General features: G+C 42.1%; 1 protein-coding gene across 3 annotated transcripts in view; it reads right to left on the bottom strand.

Annotated features, from left to right (window-relative positions):
* WDR33 (WD repeat domain 33) overlaps nt 1-18002 on the bottom strand; it is a 123200-nt gene that overhangs the window by 93038 nt on the left and 12160 nt on the right. For all 3 annotated transcript variants that reach the window (XM_053305491.1, XM_053305493.1, XM_053305492.1), the window contains exons 2-6: nt 3314-3539; nt 2651-2719; nt 1934-2038; nt 1504-1599; nt 288-439 (exon numbers count right to left, since the gene is read on the bottom strand). In XM_053305491.1, the coding sequence (XP_053161466.1) occupies nt 288-439; nt 1504-1599; nt 1934-2038; nt 2651-2719; nt 3314-3517 (626 nt within the window). In that variant the 5' untranslated portion in view covers nt 3518-3539. The remainder of the gene's footprint in view (nt 1-287; nt 440-1503; nt 1600-1933; nt 2039-2650; nt 2720-3313; nt 3540-18002) is intronic.

Genomic DNA, 18002 nt, shown 5'->3' with positions numbered 1-18002 from the left:
AACTGATACACATTGTGACCATATATAAAAGAAACCAATACCAGTGCAAAATGCTGCAGACAAATACATCTCTAACGTATTGCAGAGTCAGATAACGGGACAATACTATTTCAGAGATATGCCAGCAAATCCGTGAAATTGTGGAAACAAAAGAAAATACGTTCATGTGGTGCAGGACATTTCCCAGAATCTGACAACACCCATGCATGTCTGCACCCAGAATACATTTAGGGAACAGTCTAATCATTGAAATAGGAACTACAGAAAATGGTATATTGTGTATAAACCTGGCCTCTCTAATCGCCTCCTTATGTGCCTGGAACATCTTGACGTTGTTCATGTTGGACTGCCAGTATTTCACATATCCCCCATGGTCTGCTGTCAACATCCACATATCATTGTGTGACCAAGTCATAGCCCTTACTGGACTATCATGAGCCTGAAAAGTTAAGAAGATAAGATTATAACAAACATGTTCAAATTACCTCAATCACAATCAATTCACTGAAATGGAGGTGGGGGGAATTAACAAGAATAATGTAGGGATATATCACACATGCACACTTTTTGATGGAAATGACCATAAAAAAGCATTACAATGTAATACTCTGCTTCAAAAGCACTACAATACTTTGTACTGAATTAAAATTATGTCTACAATTTTTTTTTATGATCATCAACCACTATGTAAGCACTAAGAAGGATTCGTTGATCATACTAGACACAAAATATACAAGTTTTAAATATAATATCAAACACTCAAAAGTTTAGGTCAAGAAGTATAAAGATTAAAAATATTTATTTATTACATTTCTAGACCACGCCATCCAAAGGCACAACAAATTTAAAAAACATAAAACACAAACACCATTTAAAACACACTGCTTAAAACAATATAAAAACAATATATAAACAATTCAGAACCATATAAAACCAATTAAAATACTTAAAACCAATTTAAAAAACTTGGAAGGCCAGGCCAAAAAAAAGGGTAAGTTTTTAGGGCTCTCTTAAAGGCCAACAACGAGCTTAAATTACAGATATCTGCCGGGAGTGCATTCCATAGGCCAGGAGCAGCTACAGAGATGGCCCAGCTCCAAGTCGCCACCAGACATACTGGAGATGGACTTCTCCAGATGACCGCAACATGTAATGGGGATCATACAGAAGAAGGTGATCTCTAAGGTAGCCTTCATTTCAGATACTGGCTGGCATCCATAGAAATGATGCATATGCAGTAGGGGAGGGGTGATTTTATTTCCACCACTCCCCACTGCAACCTGCTGGTTGCAGGACCCTCAGGGAAATATTTTCAGGCGGCACAGTGGGCTGTAGAGGGAAATGGGGACTGGCGAAACTGGGGACTTTGCATGCACAAAATGATTTTTGGCTCATGCAACATTAGTCTGGATGTCAACCACTATTCTCAGGCCACTTACAAAAGTAAGAAAGTAGACACTAGTGGAAGAATTACAAGTCAGGGAGCGTTCTATATGGATTTACCTGCAATATTGTTTCAAAGTTGAAAGTCAGTCCATTCCATAAAGTGAACTCTCCACTAGAAGCTCCAGTGACCAAGCGTCTTCCTTCAGGAGTCCACTACAAGGACAAATGTGAATTCAGATTGTATTAACACAAAAGTGGTTACCCCATCGTACTGCTGAGATTAACAGGAAAATGTAGTAGGCAGATCTGTATTTTGTAGTCTTGTCATTGTTGATCTTGACTTACAGTGCCCACATGCACTCCCACCCCTTACCCTGGTCTTTTTTTTTTAGCCTCCTAACCCATTCCCAGTGCTTTAAACACAACTGGATTATGATTTGTCCCTTTCTGTGTGATAACTGCATCACTGACTAACATAAAGCAAGCTACTTTACTCAATTCTAAGCAATTTGGCTCAATTCCATGGGAAATGTAACGCTATACTTACCCTAACAACAAACACTGGACATTTTACTTTATTCGTAGATGTCCTAACAAATTTTGTTGTTACAGCATTCATGGGATTGTTCAACATTCCTATAGGTGGGACCAGCTGGAAAGGAAAAAACCCCAGTTTAACTTTATTTAAACTATACGTAATAAAAGCAAAGACAAAAAATTCCCATTGGTCTACAGGCTTTTCCTCTTGAAGGACCATGTCAAACAAGCTCAATATTTATGGAAATATAGCACTGCAGCTTGAGACTTAAGCATAACAAGTATCATTCCGATTGTAAGAAGTGTTTTATGCTACGGCTTGGATCCAAAGATTCCATTGTGCAAATGGAAGACACTTTGGCTTGCAAGGGGGCGGGGGTGTTCTTAATTCCATGCATCTTTAGTCCCTCCTCCTGAAAATGGCCCCATGAGACCCTGCTGAACAGTTTTTTAGGTGACATGGGAGGATATACTTGCACACGGGCACCCCCCCCCAAAAAAAACCCGCCTACTGCTTGTGTAGCAGGGTCTGTTCTTCTTTGGCTTGGATTCAAATATTATCACCCTTCTTTCAAACACATTTGTCAAATTACTTTTTTCACACATTTGAATATCTTTACTTTCATCTACCAAAAGTAACAGGACCATTTCTGTTCCTACTAAATTGGCTAGTCTCTGAGGAAGAATGCCTGTTTCCACAGAACTTAGAAATAAAAAGGGTACTTACATCATTGTAATACCCTGCATCAGGCTGAATTGCACGCATATCCCGTTGGTCTCTTTGCCATACTCTATTCTGAGAAGAAAAAGAAGAATTATTGGCTCAAGAGCATTCAGCAGTTAGGAACAAAGGAGAAACAAGGGATTGAATCCAAATCACAACAAGCAGAAGGAAACTTGCAGAAAGGGCCTTTTCTGCCTTCTCTCCTCCACACTGCAGCCTCCTGAAAAGTCACTCGTGGGGGTTAGGAGACCCTTGGAAACAGAATGACACGTGGCAGAGAGAGCTGCAGAGGAAAGGGGGAATCTGCCAAAATTGAGTGGAGGTACCTTACATTAGCAGCATGTAACAGACTAGTATAAGTGGATGTAGACAACTGATCTTTAATTCAACTGACATATTACAGAAGATCAAAGTAAGGAGTCTGACAACAATTTTGTCAGAAATCAGTCTATTTCTTTATCCCAGAATGATACTTTTCATCTTTTATTTTCATTTTTGCACAGTACTTGAGCTATATCTGGTTTATCGATACTGCAAATTTTGTTCTTATAGTATAATTTTTAAGACAGATGTGACCAAGCACAGTTAATTGTGTACATGGCTCAGACTTTTGGAGTCCAGAGAATCACAATTTTCGGAAAGAAAGCAGACAAAGGTACAACATACCTCTAAATATTTGATTACAGAAGGATTGTAGTCTATAGTTTTTCGGTTCACTGCTTTTCTCATACGTTTTCCATCAAAGGTGAGCTGCTGCATTGCCTGCTGCTGGGCAAGATCAGGTCTCTTATAGAATAGCTGCCGAGGTGCCTGGTGCTGAAACCTCGGCATATGGAAAAACCGCGGTGGTGAGCCAATCTCTGTGGCCATGGTGGCTTTTGCTTTGAAAGATCTAGAAAAACAGCAGCAGAATCAAGTCATATATAAAGCTTTATCTAGGGGTGCTGAAAAACAGGAAAACTGGGAGGCGGGCAGTAGTTTCTCATGTAAGTTGCTCCACAGAAAATTAAGGGGAAACTTCTATCTTGTATTAAAACTCCTAATTTGTATGTATTAATTTTACTCTAGAAGTTTCTCTCTACTTCGAAGACCCCATTAATACCTTGTGATATGGCAAAGAATGACACTTAATTATGCCATTTGCCCCTAGATACACAGACCAGCTTTCCTTTCTTCTCCACTGCTCATTCTGTTGTCCCTTTCCTTACTCTTCTCAGTATGCACTCAACACATTTTGGTAAGTATGCACATGCACGGAATTCCCTCCATCCCTAAAAAAAACAAACAACCCTCTCATGTTTTCTCTGAATTACCAATAGCTGGCCATTTACATGTTTAAGTAACTTGAGATAATTATCTGAAATGAAAACACTGCAGTTGTTACTTCCAACACCACAGTTATTATGCAATCATTAAAAACAGAGCTAACTGGGCAAAGAGGCACCACTTTGAAAAAGTGGTGATTCTCTTTACTAAACAGGGCAAGAACAATCTATTTAACTCCAATACAGCATTCCTCCAGTGGCTGTTGCTGGTATCTAGTTTGTGTTTATTTTTATTTGTGAGCCCTTTCGGGGGCAGAAAATCTTATTATTTCCTATACAGAACGCCTTGCAAGCTTTTTGTTGAGAAGTGGTATACAAAAAGTAGTAGTAAATATTTAGTGTACTACCAAAGTTACGGAAGTCAGGAATCTCTAAATTGTTGCACAGGTTGAACAATGGTAAATGCTTAAGTTGCTTGTTTACATTTCAGTAAGGGTAACTAATTGCATTGTGTTTATGAGAATTACTATTTGCAAATGTATCAACTATTTAAAAAACCTTGAGCATTAGGTATTTTACTGTTTTGGGGTTATAAACAATGGTTGGATAATTTACACATCTGTCATCACCAGAAATGTTTACAGAGTCCAATGTAGCTTCTTGATCAAGGTATTGGACCTCTTGATGAAATTTATAGGTACTGCATTTATTTTAAACATAAAATATATGTAGAATCATTGTCAATGATGAAAGTTTTGAAAGGTTTTCACGACAGAACATGCATGTTTCCACTACAGCCTTGCAAATAATTATTTGGGGCATGTATTTTGGCATTCTGTTCACCTCAGATCTTATTCCATTTTGCCAGTAATGAATATGCACTCTCTTGCCCTTGAAAAGGTAGAGCCAGAATATTTTGGACATAATATTTTGTTTCAACTCACTAAATCTGACACCACACAAATTTCAAAATAAACTCATTCTAAAAAGTAAGAATAAAAAAATAACACATTTCAATGTATGGCAGTTCTATACTGAAAACAACTAACTTGAAAACAACACAGAAGGAAAAGGCAGGCAAAATCATACTTGCACCATTTCTTCCCACCCAATCTCCCAGACTACATGGAAAGACACAACCCAACTCACTCCCATCAGTGAGTGGATATTCTTCAGATTAAGAAGCTACAATTGCTAGATCTGTGAAACAACCCAAAAGGTTAAATCTGCAGAATCCTAACATGTATTGCAGCTAAGGGAGTTATTTGAAGGGGCCAGGCACAGACAGATGTGATACTGTCAGTAAAAACACTGTATTGTTGCCACAAGTGCAATGATACTGCAAGGTTTACAATGCTTTGCATTGTTCTTTCGAATATAACCTTGAAATCAAAAGGACACAGTTTTCCATAATAGGCTTGGGCTCCCTTGTGAGACAGTTAAAATTATTACTAATGAATCTTACTCATGCAGTAGGGAAAATACGTCTTATACAAAGTAGTGCAATAATTATCTTGCATGAGGCAACACACACGTTGATAACACTATCAGAGCAGTATTTAACATAAACTTTAAACATTTAATAGGGGAGAGATTAACAGATTTTGTACACCATCTCTAGACATTCAACAAACATTCATTTTTAGTTCTTGTGACAGCACTGAGAGTATTAAACTGAGACTGTTTTGTCTAATAAATCATGCAAAGTGACTTAAGTGGTTGGGTGGGGGGGGAATTACCTTAGGAAAAAATACTGGGCATGATCCAGTCCACTGTTGGGTGCGGAGAATGCAAGGTGCAGTGGTCCCCACATGTATGAACAAATGCCAGGAGCCAGATGTATGTGCTGCCTGCACTCCCCTCCCCCCCACATCTTTCAGGGTCTGTTTGTGTACAAAAAAGTATGCAGCCACACGTCCAAAAGTGTGCTCCACAGGTCATCACTAGCAAGCACATTTTTTTTGGCAGGGATCATCAGGATCTCCCAGATCTTATGGCAAACCTAATAGAAGCGTGGGAAACAGAGAGATGTCTCACTGCCTTGCAAACTTCTTCATAGCTCAGCACAATAATTTCCTCTACATGCTTGAATCAGAAAAGTGCAGGAGGATTCTTGGACTGGAATATGTTGTGGAGACAACTCACAATTTCCCAAGCCTCATCATGGTTCAGTGCTTACAGGTTCAAGCTTACACCCACCCACCTTGGGCACATAAGCCCTAGGATGGGCCCACTATTAGGGGAAAACACAATCAAGATCAGCTGTATTTGGAGTATTTTATGTGAGCTACCTTATAGGGGCTTTTTGGATACGTAGGTTCTTTAAAAAGGAGTTGTGAAGAAAAAAATGCTCTCAGAACACCAGAGTTTTGGGCCACCCTCACAAAATCTATGGCAAAAAGCTTCTATTAAAATGCTTTCCAAAACTCTTAACACCAAAAGGATACATGACAAAATGACATTTTACTGTGGTTATTAAAAGTGCAAATCCCACTTTTCCTCTAAATTTATGAGTTTATAATTTACAGAATTGAGAGAGAGACTAGACTGGATTTTTTCCAGTCATGATGTTTATAAATCATTTAATCATATCCTCCACAGTGCCAAAGCATAGACAGACAATTTTTCATTTTATATATGCTCTGAACAGATCTAAATCCTATTTTAGAACCCTATCCCATTTTAGTTTAGGATTAGTATTCCAAGTACAAAATTAAGCAAACACACACTAAGGCAATATGCATAGTGAACAAATTACTCTTTAATTTATGCTTGGAAATTCAGAACTAAAACATAAACACTGATTAGTGCAGGACCTATATCAAGAGGCTGTACTGTGTAATAAGTATCCAAAACGAAGGCAGGATCGAATGGGTGGAGCACTGGATTTGAATCTTGGGCCCAAGACCTTGGCCCAAGCTCCATTCTTTGCCATAGCAATCCACCCTCCTAAGTCTCAATTCTGTGTTATAGATGAAGAAAAACAGGTTGCTCATCTGTAACTTATGATCTGTTAGTGATCTGTTGTATTCCTAAGGAATGGGTTCTGTGTCTGTGCAGGGACCTCGTGAGTAGATTGACTAGCTCCTCATGACGCCCACTCTGCCTTGCATGTGCATCGTGCTTCTGTTGAAGTCAGCAGCTGAGGCACCATTTTCTCTGTTTCTGGCAGAATGCCATCGCCTGACAATTTTTCATTGTCTCTACTTGGTAACTTTTTGTTCTGCTTGTACTGTTGTGGGGTGATGCAGGAGGGTCTTAGGAATACAACAGATCACTACCAGATCATAAGTTACAGGTGAGCAACCTGTTTATCTAGATCGTGATCCGTTGCATTCCTAAGGAATGGGTGATTAGCCAGCTTTCCACCATGTGGCGGGCACAGTAGCCCCCAAAGCCTAAGGCAGCACCTATTTTAAATCATTCCTCCCAAAGTCCATCTGCTCAGCAGATTGCAGATCAATGGCATAATGTTTAATAAATGGCTGTTGTGAGGACCATGTTGCAGCCGCACAATATCTGCTATACGGATTCCAGATAGATGGGCTGCTGAGGATGCACATGCCCTAGTCAAATGCACACGTAGTACAAGGTGGAACTACACCCTGCATCTTATATGCTTTCACTATCAACTCCACCAACCAATGTGCAAGCCTTTGCCAGGATATCAGGTGTCCCTTGACTCTTCCCTTGTAGGCCACGAACAGCTTCTTTGTCTTTCTAATACTTTTGGTTGCCTCCAGATAGTACAGCAGAGTACGTCCTACATCCAGCGAATGCAGTGGCTTTTCCAATGCTGTCTCTGGCTTTTGGAAAAAAGCTGGCAGAATATCTTGGTTTAAATGAAACTCCGTCACTATTGTCGGACAGAACTGTGGATCCAGGCACATGACTATCTTTTCCAGATAGAACTGAGTATAAGGAATGTCACTATTGTCGGACAGAACTGTGGATCCAGGCACATGACTATCTTTTCCAGATAGAACTGAGTATAAGGAATGTCCATGCACAGTGCCGTCAACTCACTAACACATACTACAGTAGTGATTGCTATAAGCAACGCCGTTTTCATGGTGACCCACTTTAGCAAAGCCTCACTCAGATTCTTCGTGAGTGCTGTTAGAACCAAGGTCAAACTCCACTGATCCATTGATTTTCTTATCGGTGGATATAAGTTGTTCACACCCCATAGAATGTTTTTGCAGTCTGGATGGGAGAAAACAGCTGCACCATCCCATCCCTAATGCCTCAAGGATATCACCACCAGATGCACCTTGAAAGATACATTTCCCAATTTCATGAGTTTTAAAAGTAGTCATATAAAGTAATACTTGTCTCAGCATTGCTTTGCCAGGAAGGAAACCATGCTTACAAGCATACTCCTTAAATTTTTTCCACTTGAAACTGTGGTTTCTTCTGATTGATGGCTGCCTATTGTTAATTAGAATTCTCCTTCGTGGCCGATTCTCCATGCTGTCATACGCAGAGTCCTTGAGGACAGCTCCACCATCTCACACCAAGAGATTTGGTCTTTGAGGAAATCTGTGGTAAGTCCCCTTCGAGAGGTTGAAAAGTGGTGCAAACCATGGTTGGCAAGGCCATCATGGTGTGACTTAGATGTCTTGAATGATCTGTCCCAGTACACGGCTGATAAGTGGCTGACGCAGAGACAGGTACAGGAGCCCTTTGTTCCATGCATGTCGGAATACATCTCCCAGCGACCTTCTTCCGACAGTGGCACACAAACAATATTTTGGACATTTTTTGTTGGCAGCAATCGCAAACATGTCCATGGTCGGATGTCTCCATAAATCGAACACCCATTTCAGATATATGTAGTTGATCTCCCATCCGTGGTGTTGGTAGTGCTGCATGGAGTGGCTGAAATCGTTTGCCAGTACACTGTCCACTCTGCCAGATATGCATGGCCAGAGGGTAAATAGTGTGACACACACACCAATCCCAAATCTGTAGACTCAAAATACAAAAGGAGTGGGATACCGTCCCCCTGCCATTGGTTGAGATATGCTGTGGCTGTAGTCTTGTCAAGTTGGAACTGCACCACCTTGGTGCATAGCAGTGGCTCAGTGCCATGAACACTGCCATTAATGCTAAGTAATTTATGTGCCAACATTGCTATTGCCTGGTGCACTGTTCCTGATGTTCCCTGCAGAACGCCCCCCATCCTATCAGGGACGCATCCGTTACCCATTGTGCCAAGTTCTCTACCTGATCACACATATCCTGTTGTATGTTTGTGGACCTCAACCACACGTGTTGGCACATGGTCACTGCTATCACCATGGCTCGATGTTTAGAAGTGCTGAGCTGCTGTCTAATGATTGCTGTTGTCTTCTCATACGCTTCAGCGAGTTTGTCTTGAAATTCCTCTGGGCTCATTGCAGTAGAGTCCTGGAGTAATGTGTCCCACAGGTAATGATTATACCTGGCCATACAAGCTGCATAGTTGACTATTCTTATAGCCAAGCTAGAGGTGAAATATATCTTCCTACCCATAACACCCATCTTTCTACCTTTTTTATCAGAAGACATTGTATGGCGGCCTGACTTAGAGGTGGACGCACAATCAATGACCAATGAGTATGGTATCAGGTGTCGTAAGAGGTATATATTAGCCTCTTCTTCTATCCTATATAAACTTTCTAGACTCTTCAGTGTTGGTGTGGAGGTCTGTAGAACATCCCATGCAGACTGTGCTGCTTTACTAATCTCAGGAGGCGTTCAAAGTGCCACGGGATGTAATGCTTTGGAAGCTGCCATCGTGCTATAAACTGGGTTCTTTAAGTCAGCCTCTGGTTGCTTTATTTCCAAGCCCAATGCTTCCACCATATCCCTTATCTGGGCATGGTAAGCCTTTAGCTCTTCAGAAGGCAAAGTTGATGTTTTTGGTGGCACATCCAATGACGGATCTGGAGCAAAAGGATGGCTTGCCCCATCCGAATCTGAGTCCATGAATTCAGACGAATAACCATCTCCACCACTTTCTATTGCAGGCACAATTGGAGATATCTTTTTTTCATTTCTTTTTTTGGCAATGACGGATGCCTTGGAGTATTTACAGGTGACCTTGCTGGCGCCACCAGAGCTTCTGATGGTAGTCATGGTGGTGCAGGAATTTGCTCCGGTATCACTGGGTAATATGCTTCCTCAGTTGTTGTCTGGCAAGCAGGAGACACAGTGGCAGTGCTGGTCAACGGTTGCTGTACACCTGCTTGACCTCCAGTGACCACTAACAGTGGCCTCTGCAATGCAAGCTGTGCTTTCCATATATGGAATTCCGCATATTCTTCAGGCAACACATCCATTGGAGCATGACAAAAACCACATGAATGTGTGATTGATCTGTTTCCTTGTTGCTGATGCACGAGCCCCTGAGCACTCAGGGGTGACTTCCATGCTAGTGAGTATGCATTGACACTGGTGCTGGCACCGATGGTTGAGAGAACATTCCCAAATATCTTGATACTGTTGGCTCTGGTACTCGTAATGGTGACCTTAAACAAATGGGAATTGTTGATGCAGTCATAACAATGCACGCAGGCGACATTGATGGCGTTTTAGGTACAGGCAGTGGAAACTCCTCGACATCCTGCTCGATGTCAAGTCCACTACTTAAGACTCCATGGAAAGTTGACCCTGATGGGATACTATTCAAAGAATCCAGCATAGCTAGTAAACTAGTCACAGTGTCCGGATCCAAGGCAACATCATCATCTTGAAGATGCTCAGCAGAGAAGTCAGCGTAATCCCCTCAGTCCATAGGCTGCTGACACAGCAGCAGTCTTCGGCGACTGTACCTGTGTTTGAGCTGGAGTCAGCTGCAAGACCCTCTTCAGTGGAGCCAAGTCATTTGAGACAGCTGTCAACACTGAAGTCAGCTCTGACAGAGCAGTCAATGTCAAAGTCGAAATCACATCCACACTCCAAGCATTTGGTATCGACGTCAACATCAAAACCATGTCCATGCTCCAAGCAGTCGGTACCGATGTTGACATCAAGCCTGTGTTCTGTAGATCAGCCTCTGTCGAGTCTGTGGTTGACACTGGAGGAAATGTTCCCGACATCGACCTTGAGGATCACTCTGTCGACATCGACAGAGCTGCTGCTAGTCTTGTAGGTGGGCTGTAGCCTTGTAGAGATGTTGGTGAAGGAATACGGTTCTTAGTTTTCAACTTAGTGCAATGCTTTTTTCTTGGATAATCCATTTCCTTATCCGAGGAGCTCCTCCTCTTCTTGTTTTTCTGCCCATGTGTCAACTTTGAGACCTCTTTCAGTCTCTTGAAAAGGGGCTCTGTATCCCTAGCAGAGATTTTAGACTGCGTTTTTGCAGATCCCTGCATACTCAGTGTTGATTTTGACATCGAGCTCAATCATGACCCTGATGTTGAGGGGTAATTCGGCCTTGGCGGGCATAGCACATCGTAGTAAAGTGCTGCACGGAGTCTTAGTGCCCAATTTTTTAGCGTTTGTTTTGAAAACGAGCAGCATATCTTGCACATTGTTGGATTGTGCTGCTCCCATAAACATAGCAAACATGAGTCGTGGTGGTCAGTTGATGGCAATTCTGCCCGACACTCCACACATCATTCGAACTTTTTTTTGGTCCATCACCATTAAAGGCATGCTCCGAACAGCCCCTGAGCATTACAAGTCTGATTAAGCCAAAACCAGTCTGCTTTGAAGTATCCAAAAACAGTCCAAGTCAAGCAGGAGAAACAAAACTAATATATATTTTCTTTTCTTTCCAGTCAAATGAATCTGATTGAACTGAGGAGCCAGCAACAAGTTGACGACGCTTTGGCAGTCAAAAAGAACCTGAGAAAATGGCGGCCCCAACTGCTGACTTCACCTAAAGCATGAAGCACGTGCAAGGCAGAGTGGGCGTCATGATGAGCTAGTCAATCTACCTGCAAGGTCCCTATTCAGGCGCAAAAAAATTCCAGAGCTCTCTCTCTAAGATGTTGTCCTGAGGCGAGACAGGAAGGAACTGGGGTCTTGGGGCTCCTCCTACTCTTAGCCAGAAAGTCTACTGTGTGAACATCCTGTCTGTCCCGAGGCATGCTGGGAATGCAACCCATAATACTAGGATGGGCTCTGATTAAAGTGGAAAACAGAGTACTTTGCTAGTTAAAAGTAATATAAATAAAAATGATGAGTAGGAGCAATATCATCTTTAACACAGAAAACTCTTCATCATGAACTACTGGGAATAAAACTGTTCTTCAGAAGAGTCCTTGATCATTATTTCAGTGAAACATCATACACTATGATTTTAGTGTTTCCTTTGAGGATTAATAATTTATTACAAAGCCACTCTATATTTGAACAAAGGCATACAATCAGTTTCCAACTGCCAAAATCTAGCATATGTATCTTCTCATATATTCAAGACTTACAATACTCCAGGGGGTCACTATTTATGCAGTCAAAACTGACAGACACATAACTTTAAATACCTATGCAGTATTTAGGCAAATTCTTCAGTATAGTAATGTTGGCTATATAACAGAGGGATGCTGGAAATTTGTTTCATTTCCTAAATGAAAAGCTGTATCATCAGAATTCCAACAGAAACCCCTACAACACTAAACCCATACAACCGTGAAAATCTGGATGGGCAGAGGGAAGTCTAAAGTTGCTCAGTGCTTAAACTACAGATTACGAGGACCACTTGCATAACACCAGTGCAAGCTCTCTTTCCCATCCTTTCCTCCTCAGAGCAGCTTCTTGCACCCTGGAAAAGATGGCTCAAGGACCGCGGCACCTGAGTACATGGAATGTGACACAGGCAGAGGTAAGAAATCCCAAATACCAGGCAGAGACACCCCGCCTCCTATGCTGCCCCCACACCACATCAAATGCTGCTGCTGAGAGTCCCCTCACCCACCACCCCTAAGGCTGACCTTGATAAGTTTTCTTTGGATCTAGAAGCTAGACAATGGACAATTCACACTTGACAAAATTCCTGAACTCAGCAACTGACATTATGGAGGAAGAGTAAATGGGATCCTCTTTATTCTCTAAGTAAAATACATAGAATAGAAACAGGGCTGCCTAGGGCAAATAAAAAAGTTATTAAACAACTCTCCCTCAGAATATCCTAGACTAGGTGCCATGATGCCCAGGATTTCTCAAACACTGCTCTAAAGTGCAGCTTTTCAGGGCTTCAAGAAGCTGCTGAGGTGAAAATGGGGGAGGCAAAGATAGCGCAAGCACAAAGAGGTCCTCTCAATGCCACCTACTATCTCTATAGTCAATTTGCGTGTGTGTGTGTGTGTGTGTGTATGAGATTGGTGAGTAACCATTGCCCCAGGTGACCAAATTACAGCTCAGTTTCCACTGTCTACCACCACTGAGCTAACCCAGCTTTATGCCCTGCTAATTCTATTCCAGCTAGGGAAGAGAATCATAAATGGGATAGTACAGAGAAGGAAGATGACTGTGGGGTGAAAAAGAGAGCAAGTGGGGAAGCAGATGACTGCAGAGTAACCAGCCACTGTAAATCTGTAGGATTGTACTAGCTCATCTCAAATGTTTCTTTTTATGGGATTAATTTAAAATCTAATCACTTCAAAATAGTGAAAGTCTTCAGAGAGAGGTTGGCTAGATACTGCCTCTTGGCTGACAAATTTGGAAATGATTCACACTGAAATTCCTTCATACGACCATATGTGTAAGTATATAACCACACAAAAAGGGGTAGTGTTACGCAGCCTTTATACACTTAAAGCTAGAAGCCAGCTCAGTAGTTATCTTCATTTTTTCCAAACAGATGTAATCAAAGAGATAGCTGCCCAACCTCCATATGCACAGCTTGGTTCACACTAACCTCTCTCCACAAAGATGTGTGCTTGCAATACACAATCAGGTGGAATTATTTGAAACTATGAATTGGTACACAATTAATAGATTCAAAAGGCATGGTCCTGCCCAGAGTATCTGATTATGTGCGGCAAGTGAAAGCAAAATCTGAAGCACTAATGTTGATTATAAAGCTTCTTAGGTTTTTCCACAAGAAAACTATGATCTTTACATGAATGCAGATAAGAATGGTAACTGTGATGGAGGCAGGGGGGACCTACACAGTTAAAATCTTTGAAGAACTGGAAATGTTTCTACCTTTTTCCTAGTGAGCAAGTATGTTGAGGAAACACTCACATTTTAGTAGTTGCTTTAAACACACAATTTACTTTAATTTAATTTTATTGATAAATGTGTTACTTTTCACTCAACCCTGAGCTGCAATACTCAGAGGTGTACTCATGAAGGCAATACTTGGTAGGGGTGTGTCCGAACCGGTCTGGAAGCCATTGTAAAGGCCTCCGGACTTTCCAGACCGGTTCGGATCTGGCTGGTCCGGGTCCGGGTGGGGGGGTTCCTTTAAGGGCGGGGAGGGTTTACTTACCCCCCCGCCACTTGCCCCCGTCCAGCGCGCGTATTTAATGTAATAATTGGGGCAGCAGGATACTTCCCTGCTGCCCCTTGTCCCTCTGCAATGCCGCCAGCTTTGACTCACAGTTTTGAAAAGTTATTACTGCTGCCCAGTGCCAATAATGAAGTTGAAGAAGAAGCCGGCCTCCACTTCGGCGCCTCTCCGCCCGGCGGCTCCCCCAGGAGCCGCCGCCGCCTCCCAGCAGCCACTGAGAGCGGCTCTGCCATGGAGGACGCGCCGCGGCAACCCTCACTTCCGGCTACCATGCGACTTTCCCCCACATACAGAGTGGCTGCATTCTGCCACTCTGTATGTGGGGGAAGTCGCATGGAAGCCGGAAGTGAGGGTTGCATCACTTCCGGCTTCCATGCGACTTCCCCCGCATACAGAGTGGCAGAATGCAGCCACTCTGTATGTGGGGGAAAGTCGCATGGTAGCCGGAAGTGAGGGTTGCCGCGGCGCGTCCTCCATGGCAGAGCCGCTCTCAGTGGCTGCTGGGAGGCGGCGGAGAGGCGCTGAAGTGGAGGCCAGCTTCTTCTTCAACTTCATTATTGGCACTGGGCAGCAGTAATAACTTTTCAAAACTGTGAGTCAAAGCTGGCGGCATTGCAGAGGGACAAGGGGCAGCAGGGAAGTATCCTGCTGCCCCAATTATTACATTAAATACGTGCGCTGGACGGGGGCAAGTGGCGGGGGGGTAAGTAAACCCTCCCCGCCCTTAAAGGAACCCACCCCACAGTGCCGGACCGCAGCTCTGCGGTTCCGTGCACACCCCTAATACTTGGGATTGGATCCAATACAATATAATCTAGATCCGATACAATACTTGGGCTGCTTTTCATTGATTTCATCAGACAAAAGTGAGTACAGTCTGTTCTCATGTAGATTCAGTCTCTAGGCAAGTCTGTCTTTGATTGCTCAAGAAGCTGGAACTAGTGTTCAGCACAATGACTAGCATCTTGATGAAGGTGGGAACACAATACATCTGGCTGGCTGGCTGGCACTAGCTTTCTACAGCTTTCCAAGCACAAGAAGCATTTTGAATCGAATCTCTTGGATTGTATATACAGTATCTTCTATAACACCACTTCACACTTTAGCATTGGAGTTCCCAACAAGTGTACCCCTTCTGTTGCAAACCTTGAGCTCAGATACCCCATATGGAGTGTAAATATGCAAACACAAACACACAAAAGTTTAAACGTTACAATTATGGGACAGGCTACTCCAGACACTGGCGTACACGTAGACCAGGGCTGCTCAACTTTGGCCCTCCTACAAATGTTGGGCTACAACTCCCATAATCTCTGGCTATTGGCCACTGTGGCTGGGGATTATGGGAGTTGTAGTCCAAAAACAGCTGGGGGGCCTAAGTTGAGCAGGCCTGATCTAGACTAAGTTATTCATGAGTATTTCCACTGAAAATTGTCCCATTAATTTAATAAGACTGTTTATGAGCAACCTAATGTGGAAATAAGCCTGTCTCGTAACTGTAACACGAGAGAGAACGAACACACAACCACCACCAAATATAAGTGTTAAAGTTAGGGAGACAGGCTACTACAATCAGGGACTCCATTCCTACTAAGTTACTCGCAAGCAGCCTCCCTGAAATTAATGGGACACGTAGACTTGTCCCATTAATTTCAATGGACGTACAGAGTGCTAATTTTCTGAAACCTGTCAGTCAGGTTGAGGGGAGGGATACACTAAGCTTCAGTACATAGCCAGCCAATCAGGAGGATTTCAGCCTCTTCTGCAGCAGACTCATCACTGAGAACATGTCAGCTTCAGTTATTCTCAGATGAGGAACAAACAGAGGTGCTCTTATGCCTGGATTTCTGGGCCAAAGTCTGGGGCCTCCACATCCCTGGGGGGCCCCAAACCAACTTTAGTCTGTCTTGGGTGGTGTGATTTGTGCCCTCAAGAACCTAGATGTTTAACTTGCAGCAGGGGCAAGGGGGACCTCCAAAGGCCTTTAGATCCAGGCTCCAAAATTAGAGGCACACCTCTGGGAACAAATAGAATAGTGTGGCTGCAGTGTGGAGAGGCAGGAGGACTCCAAGTACCCTAGGGAAGTAGCTATAGGGGTACTAGTACCCCCTGCTTAGTGCAGTCACAGCTCAAAGGACACTTTATTACCAGATTTATAAATAACTTTTCCAAGGGCAGCTGGTCATCTCCTGCTCTTCCTTATTCCCTCTCCTGCCACAAACAGTTCTGGAATAGCAACCATAATGGCACAAAACCAAAGATGCATGCAAGACAAAGATTTGAAAGCACTGAGCATGATCTTTAGCTTCTGAAGCAAGGCATGTTTTTCTGTGCAACATTTCTTGAACTTTTAAAAGTTGAACAGGAGTCCTAATGGATCCTAACAACAGACATCTAGAATACAGCATAGCAATAATTAGTTTGAGTCTTTGCTGAGGAACTAGAATTAATATGAATAATTCAAATGAGCAAGGAAGTGCTGGGACTTCACATTCAAATTGCAAAATAAAGAGTAATTAAAAGCATACAAAATTGAGAACAGTACCGTCTTATTTTTGGACACTAGTAAAAATTATACATCCATATTGATGGATGATATAGGCCATGGCATACCACTAGTAACAAATAACAAGTCCACTTAGGCTATCTGCAGTCAATTCATCAGAGCCCTTTGTTTGCTTGCACATTTATTGTTTATTATTCAATTTATACACTGCCTTTCTTTAAAACAATCCCAAGGCGGTTCAGAGAAAAATTAACATAAGACTATAAAAATAAACAATTAAAATATTAAGCTAATATATAAAAACATTAATCTGACTAAAATATTTATTTATTGCTAAATTTATATAAGCTGGACCACTGACAAACTGTGCTTTGCATTCCCAGCCTGACATCTATATCAATATATATATTTTTAAGGAGATTGGTTTGTGATATTGCAGATCAGTGAAACCTGGCTTGAAATGTATGTGACCTAGCTTTACATTCCTGCTATCTGCTCTTCAGCAGAAACCAACATCTTTGTTAAATGTGCTGTTTTCTTCATCTTTTTTATTCTTCATATTCAAGGATAGTATATCTCTCTTGGCCTCACTACATAAATATTGTATAAGCCTCTCCCCCAATATTTGTGTGTTTGTGCCCCCATGTAATCTCTCCAGAGTGCAAAAGATAACTAATTAAGCAAGCCAAACCTCTTTAAAATGTTTCTATAACTAGATGGAAGATAATGTAACTCACCCAACTACAACCAGGCCCCTTCTCCAGAGACTGACAGTTTACAATTAGAAGCAAAACTCGTTCTGTCTCTGTGGACTGCAACTCCCATGGTTTCTTTTTTCACTCTGAAGCAGGTTCCTTTCAGATTGCTATGAAGCAAGCTTCTCTCAAGAAGCCATAATTCGTTAGAATTTTTTTTGTTGAGAAATAATTCTGGATCTTTTGAGCCTTGAACATAACTAAATGATGACCGATTAACAACCCGGTTTACATGCCTAGCTACTGACCCAGTTACATTTTTTTAAATTAAATCAACTCTAGTATTGTAGAAGACATCAGATACAGAAGCAGACAAAATCACCACATTTTAAAAGAGATTAAGAAACTTGGTAGAGGTCTGAGATATCTTCCATAAGTGTCT

This window comes from Hemicordylus capensis, chromosome 3, assembly GCF_027244095.1.
Source record: "Hemicordylus capensis ecotype Gifberg chromosome 3, rHemCap1.1.pri, whole genome shotgun sequence".
NCBI classification, from domain to species: domain Eukaryota; kingdom Metazoa; phylum Chordata; class Lepidosauria; order Squamata; family Cordylidae; genus Hemicordylus; species Hemicordylus capensis.
Note: the sequence above shows the minus strand (reverse complement) of the source record. Positions and strands in the feature narration are given on the sequence as shown.